The 21280-nt window shown below is 42.4% G+C and overlaps 1 protein-coding gene across 5 annotated transcripts in view; it reads right to left on the bottom strand.

Moving 5' to 3' along the window:
• STAT1 (signal transducer and activator of transcription 1) overlaps positions 1–21280 on the bottom strand; it is a 1320138-nt gene that overhangs the window by 1032400 nt on the left and 266458 nt on the right. For all 5 annotated transcript variants that reach the window (XM_056535944.1, XM_056535945.1, XM_056535942.1 and 2 more), the window contains one exon: positions 5010–5099. In XM_056535944.1, coding sequence (XP_056391919.1) covers positions 5010–5099 — 90 coding nt within the window. The remainder of the gene's footprint in view (positions 1–5009; positions 5100–21280) is intronic.

Genomic DNA, 21280 nt, shown 5'->3' with positions numbered 1-21280 from the left:
CGTATTCTCTGATGCCTCCACTATGGCTATTGCATCTTTCGCCTACCTTAGGGTAATAGACACTGGGGGACAAAGCTATGTCGGGTTCATCATGGGAAAATCTAAACTGGCTCCTAGACCCGCTCACACTGTCCCACGTCTAGAACTTTGTGCTGCTGTCTTAGCTGTAGAGATGGCAGACATGATTACAGGAGAACTGGACATTGAGATCCATGCAGTGAACTTTTATACAGACAGCAAGATTGTGTTAGGATATATTCACAACGCTTCAAGAAGATTTTATACATACGTGGCCAACAGAGCGACACTTATCAGAAAGTCTACAAGTCCAGAACAGTGGCATCACATCACAAAAACCCAGCTGATCATGGGACAAGACTAGTGCCAGCCGCTGTACTCAAGCAAACTAACTGGTTCGTAGGTCCATCTTTTCTTCGTAAACCAGAAACCAAAGAAACTACTCAGGAAGAGACCTTTCAGCTCGTAGAACCAGATCAAGACAAAGAGGTAAGACCTCAAGTTGTAGTTTGTAGGACTTAAATTACAAGAGACAGTCTGGGCGCCCATAGATTTGAAAGGTTTTCCAGCTGGAAGTCGCTGACCCGTGCAATCGGAAAACTTATCTGTCTAGCCAGATCCTCCTGCAGAGCTACCAATACTGATTAGCATAGCAATTACCATCTTGAACAAGCCAAGGTCACGCTCATCAGATGCATCCAGCAGGAAGTCTTTAAAGAAGAAATCCAAAGCCTTATGAAAAAGGAAGAGATTTCTCGACACAATTCGCTCAAGAAGCTGAACCCTATCCTCGAGGAAGACGGAGTGTTAAGAATTGGAAGTCGATTGTCGGCAGCAGATACGACTATCCAAGAGAGACATCCCTTCATCATACCCAAAAATCATCACATTGCTCTTCTTCTGGTGAGACACTATCACGAGTAAGTCGCACATCAAGGTCGACACTTCACTGAAGGAGTGGTACGGTTCATTATATCTCAGTAAAGATTACATCAGTTAAGCAACCAGCGTGTCTTTCCTTGAGATCCGGTATAAACTTGATGTGACGCTGTCTACTTAAAAATACACAGCCGAGACATTATAAACATATCTAATATTCCTACGGAACCATTTGATATCATATTGCACCTTTGAACTGTGCTACCATTGCACTTTCATTAATGAACTTTGAAGTTCCAGTATGCCACCAATGTACTTTCTACATTAATGAACTCCAGCTGCTTCCATAATTATTGCTAGTGTTTTACAGTTGGCACAATTGCATATTTTATATTTCATATATCTCATTCTAATAAGCTCCTTCGGCCGATGCATGGGCCCTGCTAGGACATTAGGACACATATTAAATTATTTATTTTAATTTAATCTTATATGTGAATAAATTATTTTAACTGGATCTATTCTTTCCACTCCTTTCTATTATATAAATACCTTTGAAGACTGGTATTCAATTAATTTTACATTAAATAAGCAGCTGGAGTTCATTTCTTCTACATATATATATTTAGGTTTATATTTATTATATGTATTTTAGACACTACTATTAAATATTTTTATTGTTATCATGACTGTGAGATTAATAGAATAACTTAAGTTTGGACTACGGTAATTGCAACTTTATTTTTTAAACATATTTTTAGATTCCATTCTTTTCCGAGAATTACCTAAAGGACCATAACCTTTTTCTAACACACAAACTCCTTCGCAGGGTGGATGGCAGCGTTGGAATCCCCAACGTTTGTGGTTACAACCTTCCCTGCATATTCTGCCATGTTATGGATTGGCTGCCACAAGATGGTTCGAGTTCCCTTGACAACCCAGGCTCTGTTTCAGTCTGTCGACTTCTCCATAGCAGATGCAGTACGATTGCGTAACATTCCCAGATTTATTCATATTAACTTATTGGTAGCTAAACGTGCTTTGCTGAGATAGTGGATTAAGCCTACCATACCAACAATACCCGATATGATGGATGAACTGAGGACTTTCTTAGAGGTGAACAGACTGGACTCAGAGAGGTATAATGAGCGGAATGCGAAGAAGTTCTTTGATAAGCGGTGCACTTTCCGAGTTGCTCACTATACCGAGGGCTAGATTGAAACTATTGTCCTTCCTTTATACTATTCTGAGTGGTACAACCTGGCAGCTCTTATCAACACATTAGGTCCACTGCATCTCTGGGACACTATGGGCTGACTGTTCATGGCCTACATGTGTTAGCTAGGATGTGTTTCCCCATATTTCATCTTCTCATCCTTCTTTTTTTGATGTAGGCTGCATTTATTCATTTATGTGTGAGAGTGGGGATGGGGTGGCCTTGCAATGGCATTGTGTTTGTATTGCTTTTGTATTGTTTGCCCATTTATATACTCTTCATATGGGTACTGTGATACCTACTTATGCTTTTTATCTCACTCATTGCTGTTTTATTGTAATCAATGTTATTCTTATTGAATTATTATTATTATTATTTTTTTTTTATTCAATTTAAAGTAATAAAGATAAAAAGTAAAAGAAGAGGTTAGGGGAAGCTCTCCGGCTGCCATATTAAGCCATCACTACATGACCCTCAACTGCCAAGCCTCCCCCCCCCCCCCCCCCCCCCCCCCCGTGATCGCTCTGCAGGCAGGTTGATGTGAGCCCCTAAACAAACATAAACAACCTGCTTTGATCGTAATCGCGTCCGGCATTAACGATGAGTCTGAATGGGTATGAAGCCTGCTCAGCTCGTGAACTTTATACACCCAGAATACATGTAAAGCCTGTGTGGTTTAGGTGATAATGACCACCACTCTGCTCTGGAAGCAGTGGCCGGGCTATTAGCGTCCCTCCTTCACTGCATAGCAGGAGTGCAGGGTGGCATAGCAGGGTGCCCAAGGGCTTCGGTAGGTGGGTGTGCACTGACTGCCCGCCCACTTTATGTTTGTAACCATCATCACTGATGGCTCAAGGTACAGTACAATAACCCTGGGGCAGTCTGTGAGTAATGCAAACTGTACAGACTGCTCACATTACTGCTGAAAAGCGGCTTAAACAGTGCACCTGCTCCATGACACTGTTACCTTTGTGTGTAAATAGAACAAGCACTCTGTTCCTCCACAGCTTTTAAAATCTATATACATCTATCTACATTTAAAAATGTATTCTATATATGTGCTTTGAATGTACATAACTTTAATTATGAAATAAAAAAATAAAAAACATTACAGAATTTGATTAGATCTATGTATGCACTTTATAAAGTGTGAACTAGCACAATATGTCTAACATCCTTATATAGTTTATGGATTCTAAGGTATATATTATGTGTTCAAGCTCCACAGATATGAATTTGAGCTACCAGAGCAAACAAGATGACATAAGACAATTAAAGCTGACAAATGGTACCTCAAATTAATAGATGTGCATTATGTGTGCGCATTGTGGTGTGTTTTTTTCAAGCAGGCCCAACGCCTCACATTCCCTCAAGCCTGAAAACCTATAACTTTAAGATGGCAGAGCCATATTTATTGCTGAACAAGAAGCACATGACAAGTCCACCTCTAAGTAAACAAGCGCAAATTTTGTAGATTTGCACTCTTTTACAATTGCTATTATACGGCTCAAGCATCGGGCAGAGAGGAGTGCACTAACAATCATAGGATCTTTTGTGCAGCCCCCTGCTTAAGTTGTCAGCTACACATTTTCTACATGGGGAGATTTACTGCGACGGTCGATGATTTTAAATTTTTTTTTTTTTGAAAGGTCAGAACAACCTTATCAGCCTACGGATGAGAATTTGTTTGTCTCATTCATTGGCTGATCAGTGGCCCAATAACACAAGGTTTCTTTGGTTAATATTTTCCCTGTGTAATATGGTCTTTAGTTAAAGGAAATCTGTCACCAGTATAACCTGCAATAACCTGTCAATACAGACAGGTAGTGCAGGTTCCGTGGTGGGGATCTCCGGTAATCTTGCCCATTAGCTCCGCTCCGGACACCCGGCTTGGGGCACGAGAAGAGCTTAATGACATCACTGGTGCTGTTCTCTCACATCTGGACCCAGCAGGGAGTAGCAGCGGTGACATCACTAAGCTCCACCCATACCCCAAGCAGCTGCTGCTCTCTGCTGGGTCTCGCACCAGCGGTGATGTCACTAAGCTCCGCTCGTGCCCCAAGCCGGGTGCCCGGAGCGGAGCTAACGGAGGAGATAAACAGATCTCCCTGCCATAGAACGGGACAAGGTAAGTACCGCTGTCATCAGTGTCCGACACCGTTACCGGTACCGACAGGTTAGTTTAAGTGACACTGGTGACAGATTTCCTTTAACATGGTGTAAACATCATCTATTGTTTTTTTTTATTTTTGTATCTTGTCATCTTGTCAGACTGAATGTAACACTGTAGTAATGTGTTTTATTTTTTATTTTTATTTTTTTTATTCAAATAATTTCTTGATTCACATGTTACTTACCCCACAAATTTCTCTTTAAACTCATTGGGGTAATTTATCATTGTATTTACATTGCTTTTTGTGTATATTTTTCAATCTTTGGGAAAACTGGCTTGCACAAAAAAATGTGTGACTTTTAGTGCTTCCACACTGCTAAAGATATTTTATAAAAATTCTCTAGGATGAAGTTAAATTTGCTTTGAGTTTTGCAAAGATAGCTGATTTATCAATTTAAAATTTTTGCAAACTTTAGTGCGATCTCAATCCAGCTCTGACCACACTAGCCCTGTAGTATGGTCCCAAACCCCTTCATGGGGAGCTTTGTTATGGACAATGAGACATCTGGATGGCAAGGGGGGATGAGGGCTCAAGGGGGGGGGGGTTAAGTTTCATCAATGTGAATTATGGGGCAGAAGTGAGGTGACAGTATATCAGTAAGACACATATTATGACCACTCAATGCCTTTCACTTAAACACCTGAGAGATGACTAATCCCTTTAATCTTGTTTGAAAATGTCAAGAAGCATAGAATAAAAAAAAATAACAAAAAACAACTTACAAGAGCTCGATTCTTAACATCCGTCACTTTCTTGTCCAATTCCCCGTGCTTGTCAATTATAACAGTAGACTGTGTACTGCCCACCTGACTCTGCAACGTCAAAATAAGTTAGGTTAGCAACTGACAGGCCAAGTACATTGTTCTACACCACACAGTATAACAAAACAATATTTCTTGACACAATATTACAAAGCAAAGCTCCTTAGTTTGTAAAGATTTATCCCATTCCATGGATTCATTATCACAGCAACCTAGGTACCGTTGTGCAGCATGTTTATAATACATATAAAAAAGATAAACTAGATGTTTGCTTATAATGTCTGAACCTCATGTCTATGCTAGGATAAATGCAGGTTACACAGTAGATAGGTATATTAACCTCTTCAGGGCGCCAGGCGTATGCATACGCCCTGCATCCCGAATCCTTAAGGTTGTGGGGCGTATGCATACGCCCATGGGAATTCCAGTTCCCGCCGCAAGCTGGTTGGGGACCGGACCGGGATGCCTGCTGAAATCATTCAGCAGGCATCCCGGCACATCGCCCACGGGGGTCCTGAGACCCTCCCAATGTCGGCGATCTCAGAAAATCGCATGTCAATTCAGATAAGTGATTTTCTGCTATTCCGCGCTGATCGGGTCTCTGGTGACCCGATCACCCGGAAAATAGGGATGATCGGAGCTGTCGGTGACAGCCCCCATCATCCTGAGGGCTAGGAGTGAGGTCGCAGTGCTGCAATCTCCTCATATCCCCTGCCATTGGTCAGAACTGATTCTGACCAATGGCAGAGCAGGACAGTGAGTTGCCATGGCAACCCCCCGTTCTGCCCACCCCTGGATGTCGAGGGGAACATGGGAAGATGGAGGCCGGTACCTGGAGAAGAATATGCCTGGGAACCCCCGATCGTCGCTGGAGACTGCAAAGATCCTGGCTCAGGTAGGGAAATGACGGTGGGGGGGGGGGGGGGGGGGATGAAAGTGAAAGTAAAGTGATCTTTACTGTGGCAACCACTAGGAAGGCCAACTGCAACTCCCAGAGAGCCAAAGGCCGTCTGGGCATGCTGGGAGTTGTAGTTTTGCAACATCTTGAGGGTCACAATTTGGAGAGCACTGTTACAGTGGTGCCCAAACGGTAGCCCTCCAGATGTTGCCAAACTACAACTCTCAGCATGCCTAGACTGCCCAGGCATGCTGGGAGTTGTAGTTCTGTAACATCTGTCCCTTCAGATTTAGCAATCTTCATGACATTTTTGAAAATTGCTGCTCTACTTTGAAGCCCTCTAATTTTTTCAAAAAGCAAAAATATGTCCATTTTATGATGCCAACATAAAGTGGACATATTGTACTTGTGAATAAAAATTAAATTTATTGGGAATATCCATTTTCCTTATAAGTAGAGTGCTTCAAAATTAGAAAAATGCTAAATTTTCAAAATTTTCATGACATTTTGGGACTTTTCACCAAAAAAGGATGCAAGTAACGCCGAAAATTTACCACCAAAATAAAGTAGAATATGTCACGAAAAAACAATCTCAGAATCAGAATATTCGGTAAAAGCATTTTCGAGTTATTAATTTGTAGAACGACGGTGGTCAGAATTGCGAAAAAGGGCTCAGTCCTTAAGGTGAAAAAGGGCTGTGTCCTTAAGGGGTTAATATTTGGATATTGAAAAAGTTATTGCTTTTTTTAACTAGTACAGTATAACAGAGCTAAAAAGGTTTTCCTATCTTCATATTAGCAGACATATGTAATACAACTAGATTGTTTACTTAAACGATATGTCCAGTCTGATTCACACTGCATACTTTTAAATGGCACCCCATCTACCAGTGGGTCACACTGGATGTAACCTTGCTATACATTAGCATTCCACACCAGAAATGAAAATGTTCCATTAACCACTACTTAGAACAAGATACGAAGATGTCTTTATTACAAAAAATATATTCTGAAAATATAGATTAAATATTAAAACACAACGGCCCTTATTTACCGTGTTTCCCCGAAAATAAACCCTACCCCGAAAGTAAGCCCTAGCAGGATTATGGGGTAGGGTAGGATTACGGCACCCGCGGCAAGTTAGCTTACCGTAATTCAGCCGTGGCAGGGACGCTGACGTTCTAAAACGTCGGCGCGTATGCACGGCCGACATCACGGACGTGTCCCTGCCCCCGGCTGCTAAGCAACAGGAAAAGATCTCGCCGCAGGGTACCGTACGGTAAGAAAATGAAATATGTACCGGTACCCAAGTTTATTATTGCAGAGGGGTGGGGGGCACTGTAGGGCAGTGTTTCCCAACCAGTGTGCCTCCAGCTGTTGCAAAACTACAACTCCCAGCATGCCCGGACAGCCAAAGGCTGTCCGGGCATGCTGGGAGTTGTAGTTTTACAACAGCTGGAGGACATTGGTTGGGAAACACTGCTGTAGGGTACGGTAGGAGTGTGGAGGACGACAGGGGAAGGGGAGGATGGGGGGCTGAAGGAGTATGGGGGGCTGCAAGAGTGTGGAGGATGCCCTCTATCTTCCACACACCTGCAGCCCCCATCCTCCACACTGCTGCAGACCCCCATCCTTCACACTCCTGCAGCCCCCCATCCTTCACACTCCTGCAGCCCCCCATCCTCCACACTGCTGCAGCCCCCCATCCTCCACACTGCTGCAGCCCCCCATCCTTCACACTCCTGCAGCCACCCATCCTCCACACCAGTGGCGGATCCAGGGGGGGGGCAACGGGGCAATTGCCCCCCCCCCCCCGCGCTCCCTAGCATGGTGGAGCCGAAGCTGTAAGCTCCGGCTCCACCATTCACTAACCTTACACACACGCTGTGCGTACACAGCGTGTGAGCTGCGGGGACGAGATCCACTAAAGGCCGGCGCGATGACGTCACATCATCACGCCGGCGCCTGGAGGACCCGTCCCCGCGGCCTGCATACTGGAAGTAAAGGTATGCTCAGGGATTAGGGAAACAGGATATACGCCATTGTTAGGAGGGGGGGGGGCAGAGAAAAGGGAATATTTCATGAGGGTCTGCAGGGCAAAGCATAGGGGGCATTATATGTGAAGAGCACATGACAGGGGGGCCTCCTGTCCTGTGCCCTTCACATATAATGTCCCCTGTGCTGTGCCCCTCACATAATGCCCCCTGTGCTGTGCCACACATATAAATTATATGTGTGGGGCACAGCACAGGGGGCATTATATGTGTGGGGCACAGCACAGGGGGCACTATATGTGTGGGGCACAGGACAGGGGGGCATTATATCATATAATGCCCCCTGTTCTGTGCCCCACACTTATAATGCCCCCCTGTCCTGTGCCCTTCACATAATGCCCCCTGTGCTGTGCCCCTCACATAATGCCCCCTGTGCTGTGCCACACATATAAATTATATGTGTGGGGCACACAGCACAGGGGGCATTATATGTGTGGGGCACAGCACAGGGGGGCATTATATGATATAATGCCCCCCTGTCCTGTGCCCCTCACATATAATGCCCCCTGTGCTGTTCCCCTCACATATAATGCCCCCTGTGCTGTGCCACACATATATATTATATGTGTGGGGCACAGCACAGGGGGCATTATATGTGTGGGGCACAGGACAGTGGGCATTATATCATATAATGCCCCCTGTTCTGTGCCCCACACTTATAATGCCCCCTGTGCTGTGCCCCTCACATATATTGCCCCCTGTGCTGTTCCCCTCACATATATTGCCCCCTGTGCTGTGTCCCACACATATAATGCCCCCTGTGCTGTGCCCCTCACATAATTCCCCATCATGCGCCCCTCATATATAATGCCCCCATCATGCGCCCCTCACATATAATGCTCCCTGTGCTGCGCCCCTCACATATAATGCCCCCATCATGTGCCCCTCACATATAATTCCCCCATTCATTGCCCCTCACATATAATGCCCCCATCATGCGCCCCTCATATAGAATGCCCCCTGTGCTGTGCCCTTCACATATAATGCCCCCATCATGCGCCCCTCACATATAATGCCCCTTGTGCTGTGCCCCTCACATATAATTCCCCATCATGCGCCCCTCATATATAATGCCCCCATCATGCGCCCCTCACATATAATGCCCTCTGTGCTGTGCCCCTCACATATAATGCTCCTGTCATGTGCCCCTCATATATAATTCCCCCATTCTTTGCCCCTCACATATAATGCCCCCATCATGCGCCCCTCATATATAATGCCCCCTGTGCTGTGCCCTTCACATATAATGCCCCCATCATGCGCCCCTCACATATAATGCCCCCTGTGCTGTGCCCCTCACATATAATGCCCCCATCATGTGCCCCTCACATATAATGCCCCCTGTGCTGTGCACCTCACATATAATGTTCCTGTCATGTGCTCCAAACATATAATGCCCCCTGTGCTGTGCCCCTCACATATAATGCCCCCTGAGGGGACAGGACATGGGGCTTTATATGTGAAGGGCACAGCACAGGGGGCATTATATGTGAGGGGCGCATGATGGGGGCATTATATGTGAGGGGCACAGCACAGGGGGCATTATATGTGCGGGACGCATGATGGGGGCATTATATGTGTGGGACGCATGATGGGGGGTTTATATATGAGGGGCACATGATGGAGGCATTATATGTGAGGGGCAAAGAATGGGGGCATTATATGTGAAGGGCACAGGGGGCATTAAATGTGTGGGGCACATGACAGGAACATTATATGTGAGGGGCACAGCACAGAGGGCATTATTATGTGGGGGGAACAGGACGGGTCATAATTATTATATGTAGGGGTACAAGATGGGGCATTATTACTATATGTGAAGGCACAGAGTGTTTTGCCTTTCAGAAGTATAGTGTATATTATGAGGAATTTCTGGGGTGGTACATTTTTTAGGGGCCACAATACATTACGGTATTTTACTCAGAGGGTGCACTGCACAGCAAGTTATATTCAGAGAGTGCAGTGTGTGGTAGTATTAGATTTAGAGGGCACAGTATGTGTTAGTATTATATTTAGAGGGTGCAGTGTGTGATAGTATTATATTTAGAGGGTGCAGTGTGTGATAGTATTATATTTAGAGGGTGCAGTGTGTGATAGTATTATATTTAGAGGGTGCAGTGTGTGATAGTATTATATTTAGAGGGTGCAGTGTGTGATAGTATTATATTTAGAGGGTGCAGTGTTTGGTAGTATTAAATTTAGAGGGCACAGTGTGTGGTAGTATTATATTCAGAGGGTGCAGTGTGTGGTAGTATTATATTCAGAGAGTGCAGTGTGTGGTAGTATATTTAGAGGGCACAGTGTGTGATAGTATTATATTCAGAGGGTGCAGTGTGTGATAGTATTATATTCAGAGGGTACAGTGTATGGCAGTATTATATTCAGAGGGTACAGTGTGTTGTATATTCAGGGGGTACAGTGTGTCAGAATTATATTCAGAGGGTGTGTGCCAGTATTATATTCAAAGAATACAGTGTTTGGCAGTATTATAATAATTATTGTTTTCATATAGAGGATCAGAATGTGCTGACATAGTGAGGAGACGTCTGGGCATCAAGTTCTGCAGAGAGAAGATTTAGCTGGAACAAATCCTGGCGGTATGTACCAGCTGAATTAGATAAGGAAAGACTATAGAGAAGACGTCACCTGTAATCACTGATATCATTGTGTATTCTCCTCACTATAGAGAAGACGTCACCTGTAATCACTGATCTCTATAGTGAGGAGAATACACAATGATATCAGTGATTACAGGTGACGTCTTCTCTATAGTGAGAATACACAATGATATCAGTGACTACAGGTGACGTCTTCTCTATAGTAAGGAGAATATACAATGATATCAGTTACTACAGGTGACATCTTCTCTATAGTGAGAATACATAATGATATCAGTGATTACAGGTGACGTCTTCTCTATAGTGAGGAGAATACACAATGATAAGACGTCACCTGTAGTCACTGATATCACTGTGTATTCTCCTCACTATAGAGAAGACGTCACCTGTAGTCACTGATATCATTGTGTATTCTCCTCACTATAGAGAAGAGGTCATCTGTAATCACTGATATCATTGTGTATTCTCCTCACTATAGAGAAGACGTCACCTGTAATCACTGATATCACTGTGTATTCTCCTCACTATAGAGAAGACGTCACCTGTAGTCACTGATATCATTGTGTATTCTCCTCACTATAGAGAAGAGGTCATCTGTAATCACTGATATCATTGCGTATTCCCCTCACTATAGAGAAGACGTCACCTGTAGTCACTGATATCATTGTGTATTCTCCTCACTATAGAGAAGACGTCACCTGTAGTCACTGATATCATTGTGTATTCTCCTCACTATAGAGAAGAGGTCATCTGTAATGACTGATATCATTGTGTATTCTCCTCACTATAGAGAAGAGGTCATCTGTAATCACTGATATCATTGTGTATTCTCCTCACTATGTCCTATCAGAGCTGGAGTTACTTGTAAGTTCTGCAGTTATGATGGGTGAAACAACAACTCCCAGCATAACCTTACCACTGCTTAGGTCCTACTGGGAGCTGTAGTTTTAAATGGTAAAAAATTCTTTAGCACTTTCCCATTCTGTGGCAATTGGTATATTTGATTATTATTCTGACATATGAGCATGGCCAAAAAGTCTTAAACAAGGTTAGGACTGTATGATACATTTAATAATATTGTAAGTTCTGTAATCTTTTTTTCTGTCCGCCAACACAAAATACTCTAATAGTGCCCCTCCCGAGACTCGACTCTGGATCCGCCCCTGCTCCACACTGCTGCAGCCCCCCATCCTCCACACTGCTGCAGCCCCCCATCCTTCGCACTCCTGCAGCCCCCCATCCTCCACACTCCTGCAGCCTCCCATTCTCCACACTCCTGCAGCCTCCCATCCTCCACATTCCTGCAGCCTCCCATCCTCCACACTGCTCAGCCCCCCATACCGTAAATAAATAAGCCCTACCCTGAAAATAAGCCCTAGTGTGTTTTTTGTGACTAAAATTAATATAAGACCCAGTCTTATTTTCGGAGAAACACGGTAAGAGTGGAGTGTAGGTTTCTTTGTGGGTTTTAATTCCCTACAATTTATTTTATATAGTATTTACTAAGGTTTCCCTACATTTTCCAGTTTCCCTACATACACATGCTCTGATCTGTAGGGTTTTCCTCATTTTCTGTGAAAACCTTAGCAAATATGTTACGTTTTTGTGAAAATGTCGGGAACATGCCCCTTTTTGGTGACCACGCCCCCTTTTCTCGATGGTGACGCCCCTTTTCCCGGGTTTTCTTAGCAAAATGGAGAGTTAGTCGGGGTTTTTTCAATTCTGGCGCAAAAACTGGTGTAGACAGAATTTCTGGCGCACAACCAGACAAGACTTGTCGGGTTTGCAATAGTAAATTAGGGCCAATGAACGTAATGTATCAATGGCCAAATTAGCATACATTTGACTGCTGTTGAGGTGCACAGAATGTGCTGCATGTATTATACTGTTTTATTGGCCCTAGTTGGCATGTTGTGTGCGGAGAGTGGACGTTTTTATACACCATGTGCAACTTTCAAAAGTTGCACAAAATTGCGCACAGACCACATTAGCCTTGTTGTACATATTGTATGTCCCAAGAATGAATCACTATGTTGTTAAGGCTATGGCTTCTTTCCCACTATAGATTATTCATCCGTTATTAAACATCTGTTTTCTGTATTGTATAATTAAAAAACGGATGTATAATAACAGATGAAATAACTGGTGCTAACAGCTGAATAACGTCTGTCAAAATAACTGGAATATTCATCCCTTAAGACCCGTTATAACAACCTTCATGTACCATTATTTTATGGCAGTTCTAACACCTCTGGTTACAGACTCCCGCAGCCGGGACTACTACTACTCCCATCATACAACAGACTTGTTTCCATGATGGGAGCAGTAGTTCCCCGGCTGCGGGAGTCTGCCAATGGCTGGGGAGGCTACATTAGTGTTTGTACTACTACCCCCATCATGGAACAGACTCTGTTCCACGATGGTGTTTGTAGTACAGGGGCTGAGGGATTGATCGCACCAGGTCTCACTTCTGACACCCGATGCGATCAGAAGTTATTAAACAGGGGAGCGGGCGGCATGCGGGATGTACAATGTATTTTTACTTTCATTTTTAAATTCCCCGCCATGAGCCCTTAATGGCTCCTCCTTACCGGCCATTCAGGGCTCATGGCAGGGTTTTTAAACTTACAGTGTGCTTAATTACTGTATAATCACATTCCCCCTGACTTAAGTATATTATTCATTTTATTTCCCCCATGTGTATATGTATGATTCCCCGCCCTACCTGCTGCCCGGTCATCTTCTAGCGCTGTCACAGCGCACAGCAGGGACATGCCATTCTACAAGTCTGTTCCATGATGGAAGTAGTAGTAGTCCCTCAGCACTACAGAAGTCTGCTGATGTTACCTCTTCTGAGCATGCTCAGAAGTAAAAACAGATATTATAAACCGGGTGCAAAGGATGACATTAAAGGGGTACTCCGGTGCTTAAACATCTTATCCCCTATCCAAAAGATAGGGGATAAGATGCCTGAACGCGGGAGTCCCGCCGCTGGGGACCCCCGGGATCATGCACGCGGCATCCCGTTTGTAATCAGACCCGGAGCGTGTTTGCTCCGGGTCTGATTATGGTCGACCGCAGGTCGGGCGGCGTGTGACTTCACGCCTCCGCCCCCGTGTGACGTCACACTCCGCCCCTCAATGCAAGCCTAGCTATCACGCCCCCTCCCCTGTCGGCTTGCATTGAGGGGCGGAGCGTGACGTCACACGGGGGCGGAGGCGAGGAGTCACACGGGGGCGGAGGCGTGGCGTCACACGCCGCCGCCCCTGCGGTCGCTGGTAATCAGTGCCGGAGCGAACACGCTGCGGGCACTGATTACAAACGCGGTGCCGCGTGCATGATCCTGGGCGTCCCCAGCTGCGGGACTCCCGCGATCAGACATCTTATCTCCTATCCTTTGGATAGGGGATAAGATGTTTAAGCACCGGAGTACCCCTTTAAAGGCTCATCCGTTTGCCATAGACTTTAATGTTCAAATTTTAACGGACATTATTCCAACGTTATTTTTGACAGAAGAAAAATTTGTGCATGTGCCGTTTTTTCTTCCGTCACAAATAACATCCATTATTCATGACGGGCTATAAAGGGTCTTAACGGATAATCAAAAAAATATATATAAACTTTAATGGGATTTTGTAACGGCCGTTTAACATTAGTTTTTAAGGCTTTTCTAACGGAAGTTTAGGCTTTTCTAACGGAAGTGTGAAAGGGGCCTATGACGCCGGACACCTTGCATGTGTCCGCCATGTTGTGTATATTCTAAATAGGCCAATATTCTAAGTTTCTTCTCTACAAATGTACTTGTGGTCGAGTTAACATATGTACCATGGTTATGAAAATACCTACTCACCAAACCTAAAGCATGAACCTGCGCTAAAGTATGAAGAAAACATGGTAATTACTAACTTAAAAAGCCAGAGGTGTGCCCGGATGGCCGACTAAGGTAGCCTATAAGAAGAGGGTTACCCCAATGGATGAAATAAAAAGGAAGAACCTAAAATTAGGGGAGGGAGGGTGGGGGAAGCAACACGGTGCTGTAGCAGAGACCAGAGAGTCGTGGTCTCTGCTTAAATCATGCCCAGACTCCTCCCACAAATTAGGTTAGCTCTTCCAGCTAACCTTCACTTGTGGTTGAGTTAACATATGTAACATGGCTATGAAAATACCTACTCACCAAACCTAAAGCATGAACCTGCGCTAAAGTATGAAGAAAACATGGTAATTACTAACTTGAAAAGCAAGAGGTGTGCCCGGATGGCCGACTAAGGTATCCTATAAGAAGAGGGCAAAACACCAACTGATAGGTAAATAACAGTTGTTTATTGAAGCCATAATAACAGGTTACATAAACGCTATTTGGGTAAATGCTTTAGCCCTCTCCTTCTGGGGATTGGGTATCTGTGAAACACGGAGAATTCCATCTTTTTGATGATGTGTGCAGGAATGGAACGTCTCGAGGCTGAGGATGCGGCCCCCATCCTGAAAGAATGGCCTGAAACCGTGGAAGGATCAATTCCAGCAGAACGTGCTAAAATGCGTATATGTCTAACAAAATCTTTGGCAGACAGGGGGAGCACTGGAAAAGGCAGTAATAGGGAGTCAGGAGATTTGTTGTGTAGTAGCGTCAACAGTTGTTGTAAGACCTTTACTGGACACCATGGATTATTAGAAGGAAAGATGTTGATTTCAACCTGCTTAGTTTGCTGTGTTTTGGTTCTACCTAAACATAATTTGAAACCGGGTCCGTCAGGTGAAAGATGTATAACTTGTACAGTGAAATAAAAAAGAGAACAAGGATGCGCTCCGTAGTGTAACACCGAGGGATAAAATAGGTAACGCACTGTGTGAATTGCGCTTAACAAAGGAGGTTGTACTGCGTCCAAGTACAACCATGGATAAAGGTGCAATACAGGGCGGTCTCTGCAGCTACTCCACGCCGAAAAAAATCCAACTAAAACCAATTTCTCCAAGCAACAGGGCGGGATGAACAGGAGCGCTGAGACCAGGTACTAAGGTAAAAAGATTTATTTCCCACAATGCAATGCAGTGTTTCGCGGTGACCCGCTTCCTCAGGCCTATCAGAGGGTATTTAACAAAGAGTATATATAGGAAACCCCTTCATGGGAAAAAGTAAAAACTTAACCCTTTCTGGGGAGAAGCCCTTTTTACCGAGAACATCTAGATACATGGAATACATGCTATATAGACATACAAATAATATAATTAAAAAATATATTACATTAAAAAAAATATATATATAAAAAAATAAATAAATAAAAAATCATATATATAAAAAGAGTATATAAAAATATATATAAATATATGAAAAACAATAAAAATCAAGTTTGCTGATGAGCTCAGCGAGCGTTTTCAAGTGTCTCATTGAGACCATCAGGAAACAAAGTGACTAGTGAAAAAATCCAAAAGGACGCCCTATTAGATGACCCTATTTTAAAAAGTATTTTACCTTCACAACCAGCACTCACTTTTCGTCGCTCTGTAATCTTAGAAATATGGTAGCTCCTAGCAAATTTAAACCAGAATTTTTCCCACAGATCACCATTCGACCCCGATGGTCCCTGGTACTTATCCATGTGGACGACCGAGGTGTATGTGTTGTGGCATGATCGGTAGTCCCTCTTTTTCTTTTAGTTCCTCAGTATCCAAAAAGACCTTCAAAATAAAAAAATCTATATTCTTGCGATAGTTCATTTGCCATATGTTTTAACTTGTTCATGTGGACTTCAATACGTTGGCCGCACCGTCCAGACGGTGCGGACATGTATGAACAAACATAGATCTAACATCAAAAAAGGTTTTTCTTTACATAGTGTTCCTCGACATTTACTTTTAAAACATGATAAATGTACCAGCCATTTAAAACTTATTATTTTAGAAACTATCTTAATTCATATTCCTAACCGTATACAGAAACTAAATAATAGGGAGTCCTTTTGGATTTTTTTCACTAGTCACTTTGTTTCCTGATGGCCTCAATGAGACACTTTAAAACGCTCGCTGAGCTCATCAGCAAACTTGATTTTTATTGTTTCTCATATATATATATATATATATATATATATATATATATATGATTTTATTTTTTTTTATATCTAATGTCTTTTTGAATTATATTATTTGTATGTCTATATAGCATGCATTCCACGTATCTAGATGTTCTAGGTAAAAAGGGCTTCTCCCCTGAAAGGGTTAAGTTTTTACTTTTTCCCATGAAGGGGCTAAGTCCTTTTTCCTATATATATACTCTTTGTTAAACACCCTCTGATATGCCTGAGGAAGCGGGTCACCGCGAAACGCTGCGTTGCATTGTAGGAAATAAATCTTTTTACCTTAGTACCTGGTCTCAGCGCTCCTGTTCATCCCACCCTGTTGCTGGGAGAAATTGGTTTTATTTGGATTTTATCGGCGTGGAGTAGCTGCAGAGACCTGTATTGCACTTTTATCCATGGTTGTACTTGGACGCAGTACAACCTCCTTTGGTTAGTGCAATTCACACAGTGCGTTACCTATTTTATCCCTCGGTGTTACACAACAGAGCGCATCCTTGTTCTCTTTTTTATTTCAGTTTTCTATCAAGTCACTCCGCTTGAATTCCTAAGGAATATTTCTGGATTGCTGCACCATTTGTGTTTCACCTGCTACTGGATTTATCTCATTACTGGACTTGTTGCTGTTCACACTATGGAATTCCTTGAGAAGCATGCTTCCACTCGTGACCATTTGATTAGCCAGCTGATTGGGACTGCACCTGTGAAGCGATTATCCCCTGAGACTGCTACAATGGACACTCTATCTGAGACTGATCGTAACTATATGAATGAACTGTTTAAACAATATAAAAATTGTTGCAAATCATAGATACAACATGTCACTGATATTTTGTTTCTACTGAGATATATTGAATCTCATATCACCCCTCTGGGTTTACGTCCTCCCATTGAATCGTCTTTTCCTGATGATCCAGCATTCACCTGTGACGGAATCTTTTTTAGAGACCTGTTCTAGGGGTATGATGGAGCGTCTTTATGCAAAAAGAACATCTGTAGTCTCTGATCTAACCATTAAAGCTGGAGAAATCAGAGCTAAACTTTTGAAATACTCCATGTACAATGAATTTATTAAATTAGATGGTATTATTTTAAATCGTCTAAAAAAAAAACTTGAGATGGACACCATCAATAAAAAAGTTCACAAATATAATAGGGATAAGAATGATTATCTCTGCGGCAAGATACTTAAGTGGCCGAAATATAATAATTTTAGTGAAATCACAAAAGATACTAACAATTTATGTCGGTAATAATAACATTGCCTTGCCTTTGGTTCCTTTACATACTAATCCATCCATGCATCCTAGAAACAGCAGCAGCCCCTCCATATTGTCCACTGCTAGTACAGGATCATTGAACATGGGAACTCTAACTATTGCTAGTAACAGCATTACACCGTCCGATAGTTAGGCTTCAACCACTAAAAAGCACACTAAACCTCTGTATTCTACTGCGGTGGGAGGAACTAGACCAAAGGTCCATCATTCCCCACACAGTGGCCGCATGATATATAATTCAAATCTTCATAACAATAAAAATAATAACAACAAAAATTATACTCACTATTCTAAGAAATCTGTTGGTAATGCATCTAGTGTCAATTCCATCACTTTAACCCCTTAAGGACTCAGTCCATTTTGGCCTTAAGGACTCAGACAATAAAATTTTTACGTTTTCATTTTTTCCTCCTCGCCTTCTAAAAATCATAACTCCTTTATATTTTCATCCACAGACTAGTATGAGGGCTTGTTTTTTGCGCGACCAGTTGTCCTTTGTAATCACTCATTAAATCATAAAATGTATGGCGCAACCAAAAAACACTATTTTTGTGGGGAAATTAAAACGAAAAACGCAATTTTGCTAATTTTGGAAGGTTTCGTTTTCACGCCGTACAATTTATGGTAAAAATGACGTGTGTTCTTTATTCTGAGGGTCAATACGATTAAAATGATACCCAATATTACATACTTTTATATTATTGTTGCGCTTAAAAAAAATCACTAACTTTTTAACCAAATTAGTACGTTTATAATCCCTTTATTTTGATGACCTCTAACTTTTTTATTTTTCCGTATAAGCGGCAGTATGGGGACTCATTTTTTGCGCCATGATCTGTACTTTTTTTTTATACCACATTTGCATATAAAAAACTTTTAATTAATTTTTTATAATTTTTTTTTAATAAAATGTATTAAAAAAGTAAGAATTTTGGATTTTTTTTTTTCGTTCACGCCGTTCACCGTACGGGATCATTAACATTTTATTTTAATAGTTCGGACATTTACACACGCGGCGATACCAAATATGTCTATAAAAAAAATGTTTACGCTTTTTGGGGGAAAAACGGACGTTTTACTTTTTTATTGGGGGAGGGGATTTTTCACATTTTTTTTACTTTTACATTTTTTTTTACACTTGAATAGTCCCCATAGGACATAGAACAGATCAGTGTTATCGGCTATCTTCTGCTCTGGTCTGCTCGATCACAGACCAGAGCAGGAGACGCCGGGAGCTGGACGGAGGAAGGAGAGGGGACCTCCGTGCGGCGTTATGAATGATCGGATCCCCGCAGCAGCGCTGCGGGCGATCCGATCATTCATTCAAATCGCGCACTGCCGCAGATGCCGGGATCTGTATTGATCCCGGCACCTGAGGGGTTAATGGCGGACGACCGCGAGATCGCGGGCGTCGGCCATTGCCGGCGGGTCCCTGGCTGCGATCAGCAGCCGGGATCAGCCGCGCATGACACGGGCATCGCTCCGATGCCCGCGGTTATGCACAGGATGTAAATGTATGTCCTGGTGCGTTAAGTACCACCTCACCAGGACGTACATTTATGTCCTGCGTCCTTAAGGGGTTAAATAGTTATAATAATACTATGTGTGTTCCATCTGATGTAACTTTAGTGGACTTACCGGTCAGTGTGAATGGGAGCCTATCTTCCTGTGGTCCCATCGCACAGTCTTATTATCTACCTACTGACAATTTTCATGTGGGTCCTGTTGCCGATGTGAACCCGTGCGGATCTGCTTGTCCCTTGGTCAATTTTGTTGTGCCCGGGGGCGGCATATCAGCAGGGGTGTCCACGGTAAAAAATTATTTGGGGCTTGCTACTACATTGTCTTCTGGTATTAACAATATTAATATGAATGATCCATCCACATCAGAGAATATTAATGGTGCGTCCTGCACCCTAAATTCATCTGATGACGATACACTAACATTAGATATTACAGTACATGAGGTTTCTAATGATAGTATCAGTAATTATTCCACACCTAATTCTATGTCTAATGAATCCACGGGTTTTTTAAACTTCCAATCTGCCATTGTGAACACTGTTCCACTATCTCCCCCTCTGCTCAGTCCTCAAAAGAAACGGATCACACAATACTTCCCGTTATTACAAAGCACAGCACATAAAAGAAAAAACGCCCCAGAAGCACACGGGGAGGAACAAAGCGAAAAACTAAATCAAAATATAAAAAAGAACAAACTAATTGTTTAAATAATACATCACTAGCGCAATCTAGTAGTATGAAGGACAGTAAAATTAAACTGTTTAATCTTTCTTCATATATTTTACAACAAAGAGATACATTTATTAGTTAAAGGTCTTTCGTTTTGTCCTACTGCCCTCCCCAATAATTCTCAGCTTTTTCTTGATTTACATAAATATATCCGTAAACTCACCCTTGGACATCATTTCTCATTAATGGAAAAACGGAATCAGATTGATAATACATTTACCCATATTTATGTGCCTTTGGCCTCTACTTCCACTATGGAAGATATAGATCATCCTATTTCTGCCATTCACTCTGTGAGACATGTTGATGTCCATACGGTCTCTTCTTTTTACCCTCTCCAGCATAGGGGCTCTCATGTAGAGACTTTTTATTCTATAGTCTCTAAAGAGTTATGTAGTTTACATGAAACTGTCAAATTCCAGGGTTATAAGGACAATCTTAATACAGAGGAGCGAACAGCTATTAAGTCTTTACAAAATAATTTATCCATTGTCATTCGTCCGGCTGACAAGTGGGGGGGGGGGGGGGGTAGCTATTCTTAATAGAGAGGATTATATCAAGGAAGCCTTGTCCATATTATCTGACATTAGTTATTATGAAATTCTTAAGGAAGATCCCTTACCTAAATATGAAATGCAGTACAATACACTTATTAATAAAGCCATTAATTCATTGTTATTAAATAAAAAAAGAGAAGGATTTTTTGTTGGTGAAACATTGTTCTTTATCTATTTTTTTTATTATTTACCCAAGATTCACAAGTCCCTTACTCACCCCCCTGGTCGTTCTATTATTTCAGGTGTATGGTCACTTACTAGTAATTTGTCCCATTTTATAGATTTATTTTTGCAACCATTTGTTATACAATTACCATCTTATTTAAAGGATTCTACCCAGTTAATTAGGGAATTACGTGATTTAGTTCTACCCCCCCCCCATTTTTTATTTATTACACTTGATGTTTGTGCGTTATATTCTAACATTACCACATCCATTGAGTTAAAAGCTATTCATGACACTCTTTCTCATGATCCCACTTTAGATCCTATACAAATTTCCTTT

This window comes from Hyla sarda, chromosome 8 (genome assembly GCF_029499605.1).
Source record: "Hyla sarda isolate aHylSar1 chromosome 8, aHylSar1.hap1, whole genome shotgun sequence".
Lineage (NCBI taxonomy): Eukaryota > Metazoa > Chordata > Amphibia > Anura > Hylidae > Hyla > Hyla sarda.
Note: the sequence above shows the minus strand (reverse complement) of the source record. Positions and strands in the feature narration are given on the sequence as shown.